Source organism: Bombina bombina, chromosome 5, assembly GCF_027579735.1.
Source record: "Bombina bombina isolate aBomBom1 chromosome 5, aBomBom1.pri, whole genome shotgun sequence".
NCBI lineage: Eukaryota > Metazoa > Chordata > Amphibia > Anura > Bombinatoridae > Bombina > Bombina bombina.
The window spans coordinates 220,510,976-220,527,626 of record NC_069503.1 but is presented as its reverse complement, the minus strand read 5'-3'; the positions used below and the strand labels follow the sequence as shown (position 1 = coordinate 220,527,626).

The 16,651-nt window shown below is 38.5% G+C and overlaps 1 protein-coding gene across 5 annotated transcripts in view; it reads right to left on the bottom strand.

Moving 5' to 3' along the window:
- The window catches only part of PARD3 (par-3 family cell polarity regulator), a 1,150,653-nt gene that overhangs the window by 497,897 nt on the left and 636,105 nt on the right, over positions 1-16,651 (bottom strand). For all 5 annotated transcript variants that reach the window (XM_053713848.1, XM_053713850.1, XM_053713851.1 and 2 more), the window contains exon 10: positions 3,651-3,790. In XM_053713848.1, the coding sequence (XP_053569823.1) occupies positions 3,651-3,790 (140 nt within the window). The remainder of the gene's footprint in view (positions 1-3,650; positions 3,791-16,651) is intronic.

The window sequence follows — 16,651 nt, the reverse complement described above, 5'->3', positions numbered from 1 at the left end:
AAAAAAAACTGAAATTTAGTCTAATCATTTTTTGTTCCCTTTTTCTGCAATTTAATTCTGAAAATTGTGCTTTTCAACTATTCAAGAGAGACTGGAGAGCACCATGCAGATTCCATTATTTCTGTCCCTAAATGGCCACATCAAACTAAATAACACAAAGCAGAGGTTTTACAAGATGTATGTTAGTGGAGCTTATTTATATCCTCTGACCGGCCAAGGCAAAGAGGACCAAGTGAATATTTTCAAGAGGGATTTCAAGGGGTGTATCTCTTGACTGCTCTGGTTTTAAAATCGATACAAATAGTGCAAAAAAAAAAAAAAAAAAGTAATTCTCTGGCATGGACTTACCAAAGGGGGGTAAAAGTAACAGAGAAAACATCTCCTCTTGATGTCTGTGGGGTCCGGTTTTTGTGCGATTGTGGATGTCTAGGGTGTGCTTGTATGTTGGTCCGTGTGTAATTTCTCTCTGATCATGCAGTTTATGTGTGATGGAAAATGCTCAGCTGATGAGCAATAAGTGATTATTCTTTATGTAAATGTGAACTGTAATAGCTTCTATTCTTTATTACATTTATTTTTTTACTATTGAATGACAACTAATTTACAAAATACAGTGACAGACGGGTACTACAAACTTTAAATGTGTTTGCAAATCAAACGAGTACATTATAGTTGTCAGTTTTAGGGAACAGTTATATAGCAAAAGGGTCTAAGGTGGTGGGCAGTTGCCACTCTGCCTTGAAATGCCCAGACCTATTCTTGGTCATAGTCTGCCCTGCTCTTGCCCCCTCCCACCCAACTCTACGGATTATATCAACATTAAAGTGATTTTTTTTCTAAATGTATACTAAAGCACCCAAACACTGCACTGTAAAAGATCAGCATACAAAATAAATTTCCTATAAACAATTGAACCTGACATTTTAAGCCACATTTTCATGGCTTTGTTACTTCAGAGACGTAAAGAGATATAGATATCTTGAGCAGTTACCTAGTGTCCTTTTTTAGCGGCCAAAAGAAAATATGGTCCTACAATGACCTAAGAAATCACTAGCTAACATGGTCAGACAAACTGCTGCTAACACTTCAGTCTCTGTAGGGGGGAGTGGAGAAAGCATAATATGCAAAGGTAAATTACAGGAAACACAGGCAGAATAACATGGTTTGCTTTTTTTAGCCTATCCTTAAACATTTTGAGGGGCGTTGATTTTTTTTTTTATTACAACTAAGAGTTCTTAAAAACCAAATATTTTCTTTTGTGTGTCAGACAGAGCATTCAATAAAAACAATATTCTAATTTACTTCTATTATCAAATTTGTTTCATTCCCATTGTATTGTTTGTTGAAGAGAGATATGTGGGTAAGTGTCTGGCAAACTATATGTCAGGAAATAGTGCTCTTGCAAATGGATAGCATTCTTGCAAAACTGCTACCACACAGTGCACCAGACACGTGCACACTCCTGAGCTCATATCCCTGCTTTTCAACCAAACATACAAAAACTAAACAAAGAACATTTGATAATAGAAGTAAATTAGAAAGTTGTTGGCTCTGTCTGAATCATGAAGAAAACATTTTTGAGCTTTATGTCCCCCTTTAAATGACATAGGTGAATGTTATAATGCATTTACAATTACTGCTCAAAATGTTTCTATTTCATAAAATACTGATTTGCAGAAAACACAACAATTCTCTACAAAGAAACCAACTCATGCAGACAAAAGCTAAACAAAAGGAATCCAATTAAATGTACTAGAACTATTCTTCCAACAAATTAGAGAAAGTGCTATACATTATACTTAGCTTATTTTCATTTGAATTAATGCTTATTAAAAGGGAAAGTCTGCAATAGAAATATAGATAATCCCTTTATTACCCATTCCCCAGTTTTGCACAGCCAACACAGTTATATTAATCTACTTTTTACCTCTGTGATTACCTTGTATCTAAGCATCTTCTGATCACACAACTTTTTAATTATTATCTATCACTTGCTTGCATTTTAGCCCATTAGTGCTGTGTTAAGCTGACTCTTAAATAACTCCCCGGGCATGAGCACAATATTATCTATATGGCACACATGAACTAGCAGTCTCCTGTTGTGAAAAGCTAATACAAAAGCATTTGATAAGAGTCTGTAGTGGCTTAGAAACAGGCAGAAATTTAGAGGTTTAAATGTTATAAAGTATATTAATATGTTGGTTGTACAAAGCTGGTGAATGGGTAGTAAAGGCATTATCTATCTTTTTAAACAATAACAATTTTAGTGTAGACTGGCATTTGGAAAATTTCAAAAGTGCTTTCCCCCCCCCCCCCCCTCTGAAATCCCACAAGACGCATCGAATAGCAAAACCACTTGCATTTCAATGCCCAAAACCCACACACATCTGCTGAACTCTTGTTTTGTGGAAATGACATAATGTGATGGTGTGAGGAAGTCAGGAAACATTTATTTTATAGTAGGAGCAAAAAAACATAATAAGAAAATTATTACAGCTTCAAATGAAAAGGAAAAAAGAAAGAATATTACAAAAGCTCCAATTCAATTTAGAGTGAGGACCACTGGCGCAGTCTAGACTCGGAACAAAACTGACCTATAGCAGTTATGATTTGCTCTCATCACAGCTTAAAATATAGTATAAATTATAGTTTAGTTTAAGGGATAGAAAGGTCAAAATTGAAATGTGCACAAATGAATTTCAATTTGAAATAGCATTTTTGCAATATACTTCCATTAGCAAAAATGCTTCTTGTAAAAGTTATTACTGTTTTTTCTGCAGAATACGCACATATGCTGTGAGGGCCGTGCACCAGTATTTAAGCTCAGAGAGCTGAAGATGGTGTGTATTGCTTCTGTGAAGACATAAATTGTGTCATACAAGCCACCGCTGACTCTCTGAGTAGGTGCGGTGTTTGCCTACTGGTGCACAGGCTCTCACAGGATATGTGCGTATGCTGCAGATAAACAGTAATTACTTTTACTAGTAGATGATTAAAGGGACAGTAAAAACCTGCTAATTACAAGATATTTATGTTGTGTTGCTTTAGAAAAATCCATCAGCCAAGTTTAAATGTTTTCAAAACCAAAAATAATGATTCTTATTGCATTTGTTTTTAATAGTAAAACTCCACCCACCATTTGCCTTATTTGAATGGACCAATCCGGGCTTGTGTTTGCAGACAAGACGACTAGCATTGGTCATTGCGTTAGTATAAAATGTTTTGCTTTGCAGTTATCAGTTAAAGCCAATTATGTAGAAGGGATTTTTATTTTACATTTTAGCAACAAAAAAAAAGCATGAAAGGAATAAAAAAATAATGAAAACATAATGCAAAGTTGTTTCATTTAACATTTTTATAAAAATTGCAATGTGTTTACGTAATTGCTGCCATTTGTCTATAAAGACTGGATGTACTATGCTTTGCTGGAAAATGGTGAGTAGATATTGTGAGGTATATGACTATACTGATTTTTATGCCACCTGCCTCATAAGGCTGCAAAAACCTGCTAATTGTGCTGAAAGGTGCTGTCTCTCTAAAATATATCATTTATGCAACTTTTACAGTCACAATATTATGAGAGAGTACTTTTTCTTTGTAGAACCCACTATTTCTAAAAGCAGTACCGTACCAATATTTAAAGTACATACCTCTAAGAGTCTGTCACCAGCTTTCAATCGCCCATCATAAATAGCGGCTCCTCTGGGAAGTATGTTCTTGACATAAATGGGAGCCGACCCGCCAAGTGGAACATCTCTTGATGTTATGCTAAACCCCAGTCCTTCTGCACCTGTAAAGGATTTATTTAAAGGGGGGAAACATAAAAAGGTAAGTAGTTTTTCTTCAAGAGTTTAACATAATCGCACTATGAAGCACGATAAAAAAAAATAGCAACATATTTATTGGATCACATGAAAATGAAGGCTGTAATACAAAATGAATACACTGAGTATACAAAATCAAACTATTATATCTGGGAGAGGTAGATTTAATTTACATGTATTCCATCCATTCCTTTCTATATACCATATCTCATGTAAGCAAACCAAGTATGGTTACAAAGGACTACCTGTAAACTTCTCTCTACACTGAGAGAACAAATCATTGTCTTACATCATTACTACTTTGATGTTTCTAAGATGCTTCGGATTCTCCTCCTCTGTATGAGCTCACGTTATAGGCTTGGTGGATAAGTTCAGAGAAGCATAGGAGAGTGGATGTATTAGGACAAAACCTAAGTGTTCTCAGAAGTATAGAACTAACAATGCAAGATGTACAGGACAAGTGGCCAGAATTACATACTGGTACTGGTAACTGGAATAGTCTAGTCAAAATTATACTTTCATGATTCAGATAGAGCATGCAATTTTAAGCAACTTTCTAAATTACTCCTATTATCATTTTTTCTTTGTCCTCTTGCTATCTCTATTTGAAAAAGCAAGATTATAAGCATAGGAGCCGGGCTATTTTTGGTTCAGAACCTGGGTAGCACTTTCTGATTGGTGTCTAAATGTAGCCACCAATCAAAGCGCTACCCAGGTCCTGAACCAAAAATAGGCCGGCTACTAAGTACAAATTCAAATAACGATAGCAAGAGAACAAAGAAAAATGGGAAAAAAGGAGAAAATTAGAAAGTTGCTTAAAATTGCATGCTCTATCTGAATCATTAAAGGGACACTGAACCAAAAAATTTTCTTTTGTGATTCATACAGAGCAAGCAATTTTAAGCAACTTTCTAATTTACTCCTATTATCAATTTTTCTTCGTTCTCTTGCTTTCTTTATTTGAAAAAGAAGGCATCTAAGCTAAGGAGCCAGCCAATTTGTGGTTCAGAACCATGGACAACACTTGTTTATTGGTGCTGTCCAATCAGCAAGGACAACCCAGGTTGTTCACCAAAAATGGGCCGGCATCTAAACTTAAATTCTTGCCTTTAAAATAAAGATACCAAGAGAATGAATAAAATTTGATCATAGGAGTAAATTAGAAAGTTGCTGAAAATTGCATGCTCTATCTGAATCATGAAAGAAAAAATTTGGGTACAGTGTCCCTTTAAAGTTTATTTTGACTTGAATAATTTATAAAAACATCATTAAAATAAGCAGTTTACACAATAGCAGAACAAAATATCAAGTGTATAGAGAAGACTATAATTCACCAGAACAAGCAGCTTTTATATGACCTTCATGATAATAATTAAAAGATTATGAAGATAATCAACAAGGAAATGGACAAACTCTACAATGAAAAAAACAAAAACAAACCATAAATGTCTCCATTAAGTTTAATTAAATTAGAACTTGATCAAAAATTAAGAGAAACTAAAAGCTCCTCCACTATTCTGAGGTGGAAATAAAGCTCCTCCCCCTTATGCCAACACACCTTAGTTACAAAGCATTCACAAAAGGATTGGAAGTCAGTGGCCAAGATAACAATGCCAGCACATATAATTTAATATCTCTTTATCTTAGCACAACCTAGTAGCACTTACCAATGAAAATTTATGAGGAAGTATATAACAATGCTTGGCAGAATAATAAAATATGAACTATGCAAATTGTGCTGAAAAATGCTATTTATTTAGAAAGAAAAAAAATGGGATTTTGCTTCCAAATTTGGTCTCAGAAGAGGCATGATCATCCAATTAATAGTACTTCAGCAACATGTGAAGAGAATGTTATACTTCTGTCTTACGGTTTTCTTGGAAAATATGACTGTGTCAGCTGCCAAGGAAGAAGAAACTGCCACTGCGGAATAAGCATTTACTCCCAGAGCACCATGCGTCTTTATTACTTGATCAACTGTTGTGCAGCAAACAATCCACCTAGAAATCATTGTCCTTGCAAGCAAACACTATCAGCATTATCCTCGTTGAAAAACAAGTATCCTATCAATTTCCCTTCAGTTTTATGCCATGCCAAAATATATGTGAAGAAAGAGAAACCACTTCTAAAGCTATTTTATTGGCTTTGATCAGGACAAAACAAGGGGAAAACATAATTTATGTAAGAACTTACCTGATAAATTAATTTCTTTCATATTAGCAAGAGTCCATGAGCTAGTGACGTATGGGATATACATTCCTACCAGGAGATGAAAAGTTTCCCAAACCTCAAAATGCCTACAAATACACCCCTCACCACACCCACAATTCAGTTTAACGAATAGCCAAGAAGTGGGGTGATAAGAAAGGAGCGAAAGCATCAAAATAAGGAATTGGAATAATTGTGCTTTATACAAAAAAATTATAACCACCACAAAAGAGGGGTGGGCCTCATGGACTCTTGCTAATATGAAAGAAATTAATTTATCAGGTAAGTTCTTACATAAATTATGTTTTCTTTCATGTAATTAGCAAGAGTCCATGAGCTAGTGACGTATGGGATAATATATACCCAAGATGTGGAACTTCCACGCAAGAGTCACTAGAGAGGGAGGGATAAAATAAAGACAGCCAATTCCACTGAAAAATAATCCACAACCCAAAACAAAAGTTTTAATCTCAATAATGAAAAAAACTGAAATTATAAGCAGAAGAATCAAACTGAAACAGCTGCCTGAAGTACTTTTCTACTAAAAACTGCTTCAGAAGAAGAAAAACACATCAAAATGGTAGAATTTAGTAAAAGTATGCAAAGAAGACCAAGTTGCTGCTTTGCAAATCTGATCAACAGAAGCTTCATTCCTAAACGCCCAGGAAGTAGAAACTGACCTAGTAGAATGAGCCGTAATTCTTTGAGGCGGGGATTTACCCGACTCTACATAAGCATGATGAATCAAAGACTTTAACCAAGACGCCAAAGAAATGGCGGAGGCCTTCTGACCTTTTCTGGACCCAGAAAAGATAACAAATAGACTAGAAGTCTTTCTAAAATCTTTAGTAGCTTCAACATAATATTTCAAAGCTCTTACTACATCCAAAGAATGTAAAGATCTCTCCTTTGAATTCTTAGGATTAGGACACAATGAAGAAACAACAATTTCTCTACTAATGTTGTCAGAATTCACAAGCTTAGGTAAAAATTTAAATGAAGTCCGCAACACTGCCTTATCCTGATGAAATATCATCAAAGGAGATTCACAAGAAAGAGCAGATAACTCAGAAACTCTTCTAGCAGAAGAGATGGCCAAAAGGAACAGAACTTTCCAAGAAAGTAATTTAATGTCCAGAGAATGCATAGGTTCAAACGGAGGAGCTTGTAAAGCCCTCAGAACCAAATTAAGACTCCAAGGAGGAGAGATTGACTTAATGACAGGTCTGATACGAACCAAAGCCTGTACAAAACAATGAATATCAGGAAGATTAGCAATCTTTCTGTGAAAAAGAACAGAAAGAGCAGAGATTTGTCCTTTCAAGGAGCTTGCAGACAAACCTTTACCCAAACCATCCTGAAGAAACTGTAAAATTCTAGGAATTCTAAAAGAATGCCAGGAAAATTTATGACAAGAACACCAAGAAATGTAAGTCTTCCAGACTCGATAATAAATCCTCCTAGACACAGATTTACGAGCCTGTAACATAGTATTAATTACCGAGTCAGAGAAACCTCTATGACTAAGAATCAAGCGTTCAATTTCCATACCTTTAAATTTAAGGATTTGAGATCCTGATGAAAAAAAGGGCCTTGAGATAGAAGATCTGGTCTTAACGGAAGAGTCCAAGGTTGGCAACTGGCCATCCGAATGAGATCGGCATACCAAAACCTGTGAGGCCATGCTGGAGCCACCAGCAGTACAAACGAACATTCCATTAGAATTTTGGAAATCACTTTTGGAAGAAGAACTAGAGGCGGAAAGATATAGGCAGTATGATAATTCCAAGGAAGCGACAACGCGTCCACTGCCTCCGCCTGAGGTTCCCTGGATCTGGACAGATACCTGGGAAGTTTCTTGGTTAGATGAGAGGCCATCAGATCTATTTCTGGAAGTCCCCAGATTTGAACAATCTGAAGAAATACCTCTGGGTGAAGGGACCATTCGCCCGGATGTAACATCTGGCGACTGAGATAATCCGCTTCCCAATTGTCTACACCTGGGATGTGAACCGCAGAAATTAGACAGGAGCTGGATTCCGCCCATACAAGTATCCAAGATACTTCTTTCATACCCTGAGGACTGTGAGTCCCACCCTGATTGACATATGCCACGGTTGTGACATTGTCTGTCTGAAAACAAATAAACGATTCTCTCTTCAGAAGAGGCCAGAACTGAAGAGCTCTGAAAATCGCACGGAGTACCAAAATGTTGATTGGTAATCTCGCCTCCTGGGATTCCCAACCCCCCTGCGCTGTCAGAGATCCCCATACAGCCCCCCAACCTGACAGACTCGCATCTGTTGAGATCACAGTCCAGGTTGGACGAACAAAAGAAGCTCCTTGGACTAAACAATGGTGATCTATCCACCACGTCAGAGAGTATAGTACATTGGGATTTAAGGATATTAATTGTGATATATTTGTATAATCCCTGCACCATTGGTTCAGCATACAAAGCTGAAGAGGTCGCATGTGAAAATGAGCAAAGGGGATCGCGTCCGATGCAGCAGTCATGAGACCTAGAATTTCCATGCATAAAGCTACCGAAGGGAATGATTGAGACTGAAGGTTTCGACAGGCTGAAACCAATTTCAGACGTCTCTTTTCTGTTAGAGACAGGGTCATGGACACTGAATCTATTTGAAAACCCAAAAAGGTTGCCTGAGTCTGAGGAATCAACGAACTCTTTGATAAATTGATCCTCCAACCATGTCTTTGAAGAAACGACACAAGTTGATTCGTATGAGATTCTGCAGAATGTGAAGACTGAGCAAGTACTAAGATATCGTCCAAATAAGGAAATACCGCAATACCCTCTTCTCTGATTACAGAGAGAAGGGCACCGAGAACCTTTGAAAAGATCCTTGGAGCTGTTGCTAGGCCAAACGGAAGGGCCACAAACTGGTAAAATCTCAGAAACTGAAAGTGATCTGGATGAATCGGAATATGAAGATATGCATCCTGTAAATCTATTGTGGACATATAATGCCCATGCTGAACAAAAGGCAGAATAGTCCTTATAGTTACCATTTTGAATGTTGGTATCCTTACATAACGATTCAATATCTTTAGATCCAGAACTGGTCTGAAGGAATTCTCCTTCTTTGGTACAATGAATAGATTTGAGTAAAACCTCAGACCCTGTTCCAGAACTGGAACTGGCACAATTACTCCAGCCAACTCTAGATCTGAAACACATTTCAGAAATGCCTGAGCCTTCACTGGGTTTATTGGAATGCGAGAGAGAAAAAATCTCTTCGCAGGCGGCCTTACCTTGAAACCTATTCTGTACCCTTGTGAAACAATGTTCTGAATCCAAAGACTGTGAATCGAATTGATCCAAATGTCTTTGAAAAATCGTAACCTGCCCCCTACCAGCTGTGCTGGAATGAGGGCTGCACCTTCATGTGGACTTGGGAGCTGGTTTTGACTTTCTAAAAGGCTTGGATTTATTCCAGATTGGAGAAGGTTTCCAAACAGAAACCGTTCCTTTAGGGGAAGGGTCAGGCTTCTGTTCCTTATTCTGGCGAAAGGAACGAAAACGATTAGCAGCCCTATATTTACCTTTAGATTTTTTATCCTGAGGCAAAAAAGTTCCTTTCCCCCCAGTAACAGTTGAAATAATAGAATCCAACTGGGAACCAAATAATTTATTACCTTGGAAAGAAAGAGAAAGCAAAGTTGACTTAGAAGACAAATCTGCATTCCAAGTTTTAAGCCATAAAGCTCTTCTAGCTAAAATAGCTAAAGACATATACCTGACATCAACTCTAATGATATCAAAGATGGCATCACAAATAAAGTTATTAGCATGTTGAAGAAGTTTAACAATGCTATGAGTATTATGGTCTGATACTTGTTGTGCTAAAGCCTCCAACCAAAAAGTGGAAGCGGCAGCAACATCAGCCAAAGAAATAGCAGGCCTAAAAAGATTACCTGAACATAAATAAGCCTTCCTTAGAAAGGAATCAATCTTCCTATCTAAAGGATCCTTAAAGGAAGTACTATCTGCCGTAGGAATAGTAGTACGTTTAGCAAGAGTAGAGATAGCCCCATCAACTTTAGGGATTTTGTCCCAAAACTCTAATCTGTCAGATGGCACAGGATACAATTTCTTAAACCTTTGAGAAGGAGTAAATGAAGTACCAAGATTATTCCATTCCCTAGAAATTACTTCAGAAATAGCATCAGGGACAGGAAAAACTTCTGGAATAACTATAGGAGGCTTAAAAACCGAATTTAAACGCTTAGTAGATTTAGTATCAAGAGGACTAGATTCCTCCATCTCTAATGCGATTAAAACTTCTTTAAGTAAAGAGCGAATAAATTCCATTTTAAATAAATATTAAGATTTATCAGTGTCAATATCTGAGACAGAATCCTCTGAACCAGAAAAATCCTCATCAGAAACAGACAAATCAGAATAATGACGGTCATTTAAAAATTCATCTGAAAAATGAGAAGTTTTAAAAGACCTTTTACGTTTACTGGAAGGGGGAATAACAGACATAGCCTTCCTAATAGATTTAGAAACAAATTCTTTTATATTAACAGGAACATCCTGAGTATTAGATGTTGAAGGAACAGCAACAGGTAATGGTATATTACTAATGGAAATACTATCTGCATTAGCAAGTTTATCATGACATTCATCACAAACTACAGCCGGAGGAACAGTTACCACAAGTTTACAACAAATGCACTTAACTTTGGTAGAAACAGCATCAGGCAGCGTCTTTCCAGAAGTAGATTCTGATCCAGGGTCAATTTGAGACATCTTGCAATATGTAAAAGAAAAAACAACATATAAAGCAAAATTTATCAAATTCCTTAAATGACAGTTTCAGGAATGGGAAAAAAATGCCAATGAACAAGCCTCTAGCAACCAGAAGCAATGAAAAATGAGACTGAAATAATGTGAAAAAAAGGTGGAGACAAGAATGACGCCCACATTATTGGCGCCTTAAATTTTTTGGCGCCAAGAATGACGCCACATCCGGTGACGACGACATTTTTGGCGCAAAACCTCAAAAAAATGACGCAAACACGAACAACTTCCAGCATCAAGTATGACGCCGGAAATGACAAAAAAAAAATTTGCGCCAAAAAAGTCTGCGCCAAAAATGACGCAATAAATTGAAGCATTTTCAGCTCCCGCGAGCCTAACAGCCCACAGGGAAAAAAGTCAATTGAAACAATTTTTAAGGTAAGAAAAAAATTGATTATTCATATGCATTATCCCAAATAATGAAACTGACTGTCTGAAATAAGGAATATTGATCATCCTGAATCATGGCAAATATAAGTTTAAAGACATATATTTAGAACTTTACATATAAAGTGCCCAACCATAGCTTACAGTGTCACAAAAAATAAGACTTACTTACCCCAGGACACTCATCTACATATAGTAGATAGCCAAACCAGTACTGAAACGAGAATCAGTAGAGGTAATGGTATATAAGAGTATATCGTCGATCTGAAAAGGGAGGTAAGAGATGAATCTCTATGACCGATAACAGAGAACCTATGAAATAGATCCCGTAGAAGGAGACCATTGAATTCAAATAGGCAATACTCTCTTCACATCCCTCTGACATTCACTGCACTCTGAGAGGAAAACCAGGCTCCAGCCTGCTGGAAAGCGCATATCAACGTAGAATCTAGCACAAACTTACTTCACCACCTCCACGGGAGGCAAAGTTTGTAAAACTGAATTGTGGGTGTGGTGAGGGGTGTATTTGTAGGCATTTTGAGGTTTGGGAAACTTTTCCCCTCCTGGTAGGAATGTATATCCCATACGTCACTAGCTCATGGACTCTTGCTAATTACATGAAAGAAACCAACTTTTAGAGAGCCATAGGACCAGTTATCAACTCTAGGCAGAAATTCTGGAAAAGGCCATAAAATTACCTTATTCCAAAAGAACACCAAAGAGGGGAATAGCAAGATAATGCCTGTAGCTCAGTTACAAGTCTGGCTGAGGTAGTAGCAAAAGACAAAAACAAACTTGTGGTTTCAAGGGAACAGTAAACAGTGCTTCCAGAAATAATGATACATCCCATTGAGATACTGAAGACATATGCCAAGGGTGAATATGAGCCATGACCTGACAACATTGCTGTACTGTGCTGATATGATTCCACCAATAGATGGAATAACTAAGAAGCATGGATTGTCAGAACACTGTAAATTACACTTTATGAAATAATTAAGTAAAAATTCTACAATATTATGTACAACTGAATCCAAAGAAATTTCATGTGACTTCCTTTAGGTACAAATCTCATTCTAAAAATGAGAGTAAGCTAAGTAGTAGAAATATTGCAAGGCTGCAAAAATTGATAAACTATTGTCTATAATCCAACAACCTGGAATAAATTTATGTATGCTGCTCCCCTTCAGTTGGGCAGGAATATGTAGTCAAGCATATTCATTGGGAGTACATGATGAGTTTGCTTCAGTTCAGATGGGAATGGATCCCTCACCAGGCTAATGCCCATTTTACTGTACGTTAAAAAGGGAATAGGATTCTGATTACAACCGAAAATAGCACTGAATAGGACAAATCCTCCTCCAAGACTAGTATATTTATTATATATATTATCTGAAATACAACAAATTAATAATATTTTCTCCTCTGGCAGAATAGCTATGCTGAGATTTTATTTAGACTGACACCCCACCCCCCCATACCGAACATCCAGTTGAAAGCCATACAAAAAAAAAAAAGTCCAGGTGCTTATACGCAAGACCCTTGGAAGGAAACACAAGGTAACAATATACTTGGATACATTGTTTTAAGAGCTCAGCAATAAACATAACCTGAACTTTCTTAAATTAAGTTTAAAGTTTGAAGGGCACACAAAAAACTTGTTTGTTCAAACACATATATAACTCTAAAATGAAAGGGCAAAAAAGATATTTAACGGGCACAAACCAATTTTTTCAAGCATACAGTGTCCCATTATAGGAGCAAATGTCGTACTGCCAACTGAAACTGGGCACCTAGATAAACATTAATAAATGTGACTAACACATATTTCTTTACTACTACATATACCATTTGAGAAATCAAGAATCAATAAAACCAATCTTGTACCATAGTATACTTAGTTTTAAATATATGGTACAATGCTTGGTTTCAAACTGTGAATCAGCTTACTAGCCCAAGCGACCTGGAACAGAGAAAAGTGCAATAGATCCGTAGGAAGACCTGTCACAACTCTCTTAGACAGTCTCTACGTAGAGAGATCAATTTCCAACAGGTGGAACTGAGCCCACAGAGCAGCAGATGCTGCCCCTTACAGAAATAAGCCACCTGAACCAACCTCCTACACACAGGGCAGGACAAAATGACCCTCCAGAGAGAGAAAACCCCAGCTCATAAGGAAGACAAACTAACCCCTCAAAATGGAAGGGCACAGATAAGAACAGCGTACATGTCCACAAGACATGAAGACATAGTATGATCAAAACACAGAACAAATTTAAAAAAAATCACCCAGACACCACTGTTGACCCAACAGAGAAAAAAATCCCCATGAAGAGGAGCACACTCCGTTCGAAGGACAAGTCAGGCCTTAAAGTTTATAAACAGTACCCGAAAGGGAATGTGAACTCTGGCCTTCCTGCTTGCTAGCCCCTATGTCACAACATAGGGTCCCTGAAAAAATTGGGTTGTGCTCAACCAGTCCACTGGATCATAAGTCTCCAGATCTCCAATAAGGATCCAAGACAGAACCCTGTACCCGGGACCCAGAACAAATGACACCCCCAGGGAACACAAGATACATCATCTGAAGCAATCAGACCTCACAGGGGATGATAACCGGGGAACCCGGAGAATGGGTACAGGACTCACTCCTAATTCCCAGCCCAAAGGGAAGAGAACACCCAAAGCCGGAGGTCAACACCCCCCAACAAGGCGCTAGGCTGCGACAGTCACGCAATTTCTCTAGAGCCCAAAAGGCCCCAAGGGCAACACAAAGGGAAATGAGAACGAGAACAGAGTCACTCGAAAGAGAGAATAGAAAAGAAAGGCTAGTCTCCATAATCCTTTCAGATTAACATTCCAGAGGACCACACCCAAGGGAGAAGAATGCAAAGCATCCCAAACCCAGGCAGAAAAACATCCCCTAAGCAAAAAGCATGGAAAAAGAGAACACCTCCTATAGCCCCTGATATGGAGACGACTAACTCCCGAAGGAAGACAGAGCCTCACAGCCTTCACTTCCTAATTAAGCGGCCAAAGCTGTCACAAAAACCGGACGAAGTCCAGAAAGTCTCAACCCAAAGGAAGAGAAGCTCTAAAAGGAACAAGTCCTAAAAGGACACTTCCAAAGAGACCATGAAAGGCAAAACTGTAAGAACGGCGGTATGAAGGACCTAAATCCTTCAAGCCTCCAACCCACAACGGGAAGGAACTCTCTAGTTCCCGGAAAAATTGGAAACGACTGAGCATGTCCCACAGATCTCAATGGAGTCCCAGCCCACTAGATTGAAAGGCGAATGAGGACTGAACCAATACCCCATGCCCCTAAGCAACCATGGACCATCAAGTCCTCTCAGGATGCTAGTTGAAACTTGTAAAATAACAAGTAAACAACACAAATCATATTGTGATCACTAGGCGCCCTCAACAGACCAGCCAGATATAAAAAGGCACCATATGTCTGAACTAGGCCGCAAAGACAGAAGGATTTGTACCCAGTCAGGACCAGCCTGAAACCAAGGTACCCAGCACTGTCAAAGCCACAGAGTCACCCCTGAGATGGAGGGATAAAGAACAGTCAGACAGAACATAGGACTAGTACGCCCTCACTCTTGAACTAACCTCTGTAAAAGTAAAGAATGCAACCACAAAATCGCGAGTATCAATTCCAGAGAAGAAAGTTCCAGAAGGAATCACCACACAACATGAGTTTTAGACCAAAAAAATCATCCTCACTGAATTAAAATAAAAGATAAGGCAACCCGTAGGCTATCGCCCAGGAAGAATGGACAGACCCGCAGTAAAAGCCCAATAGGGGTCCAAGCCTTCCAAGCTCAGAACTGGAAAAGGATACACAAACAACAAAGACTATAAGAAGATTACTTCATCCCCTTATGCCTATGCAAGCAAGCCATTCGAAGATTAAGATTGAGACTCCTCAGACCCATTAAGAGTGAGATCCTCCAGCAACGCCAAAACGTACCTCAGTAGAACACGAAGGCGCGCCAGTCTATAATGAAAGCCTTAACATACCTCCGCCGGGACAAAAGAAAACACTGGCACCAAAGGTTGACCCCTTGAGGCCTCAGGGGCAGTCGCTCCCCCAGAGGGCTGAACTGGACTGGGCCATCCCACGCCTGATGAGCCCCGGTTAAAGGGACAGTCAACACCAGAATTTTTTTTGTTTAAAAAGATAGATAATCCCTTTATTACCCATTCCCCAGTTTTGCAAAACCAACACTATTATATTAATACACTTTTTACTTCTGTGACTAACTTGTATCTAAGCATCTTCTGACTGCCCCTAATCACATGACTTTTAGTTATTATCTATTGACTTGCATTTTAGCCAATAAGTGCAGTGTCTGCCACGAGCGTGATCACAATGCTATCTATATGGCCTACATGAGCTTGCTCTCCCTTGCTGTGAAAAGTAAATAAAATAGATGCGGCCTTCAAGGGCTTAGAAATTATCATATGTGCTTTCCTAGGTTTGTTTTCAACTAGAATACCAAGAGAACAAAGCAAAATTGTTGATAAAAGTAAATTGGAAAGTTGTTTAAAATGACATGCCCTATTTGAAAAATTACAATTTTTTTTGGACTTGACTGTCCCTTTAACGGAACACAGACAATATCGTAAGCACACTCCATAGAAGGATAAGTAGCGTTTGGGTTACCTGCATGCGTAGTAAGAGTTGGTGGTAGGGAACTCGCCTTGTGGGAAATAGAATCCCCAGAGGCAGAGTTCTCAGTGGTCACCTGATGCCCGATCCCGAGGAACAGAGCACTTTAAAACGGCATTCAGAACATAACTGATGGGCATGTATCACCCGGGACAATTAATATTCTTCACAAGAAGTAGAGTCTGAATCAGAGACATCCATCTCCAAAAAATTAGAATCCTCCATAACTGGGATCTGGAATAAAAAATGGACCAATAAGAAAAATCTAAAAACTGCACCTTACACCACCAATGGCTGGGGCACTCACCACCTCCAGGGAACCAGACACCAGCGGTCCAGGATTTCTCTGTCGCCACATGGTCAGGAATGCAGAAATGGATAGCCAAAATGTGGCCACGCTCGGTCACAGGGTAAGCCGTGCAGTCCATGCAAAAGCGCACCCGACCGTAAAGGCCGCGTCACTAGACAAAGGCCGTTATGTTCCAAAATGAGCCGAAGCAACACTACACAGTAGCAGACAGAATCACATAAACATGATTATAAACCACCCTTTTCAATAACCCCCCTCAGGAGATATTAACCCTTGATTCCAAGATACAAAAAAGAGCCCCACTGAGACCCTCTATGTTAAAGTTATCCCCAAACAGTTGTAGCCCTTCTCGGATAAACCGTTGTAATTACAATACATCCATGATGAAAGTAAAATTAAACGATCTT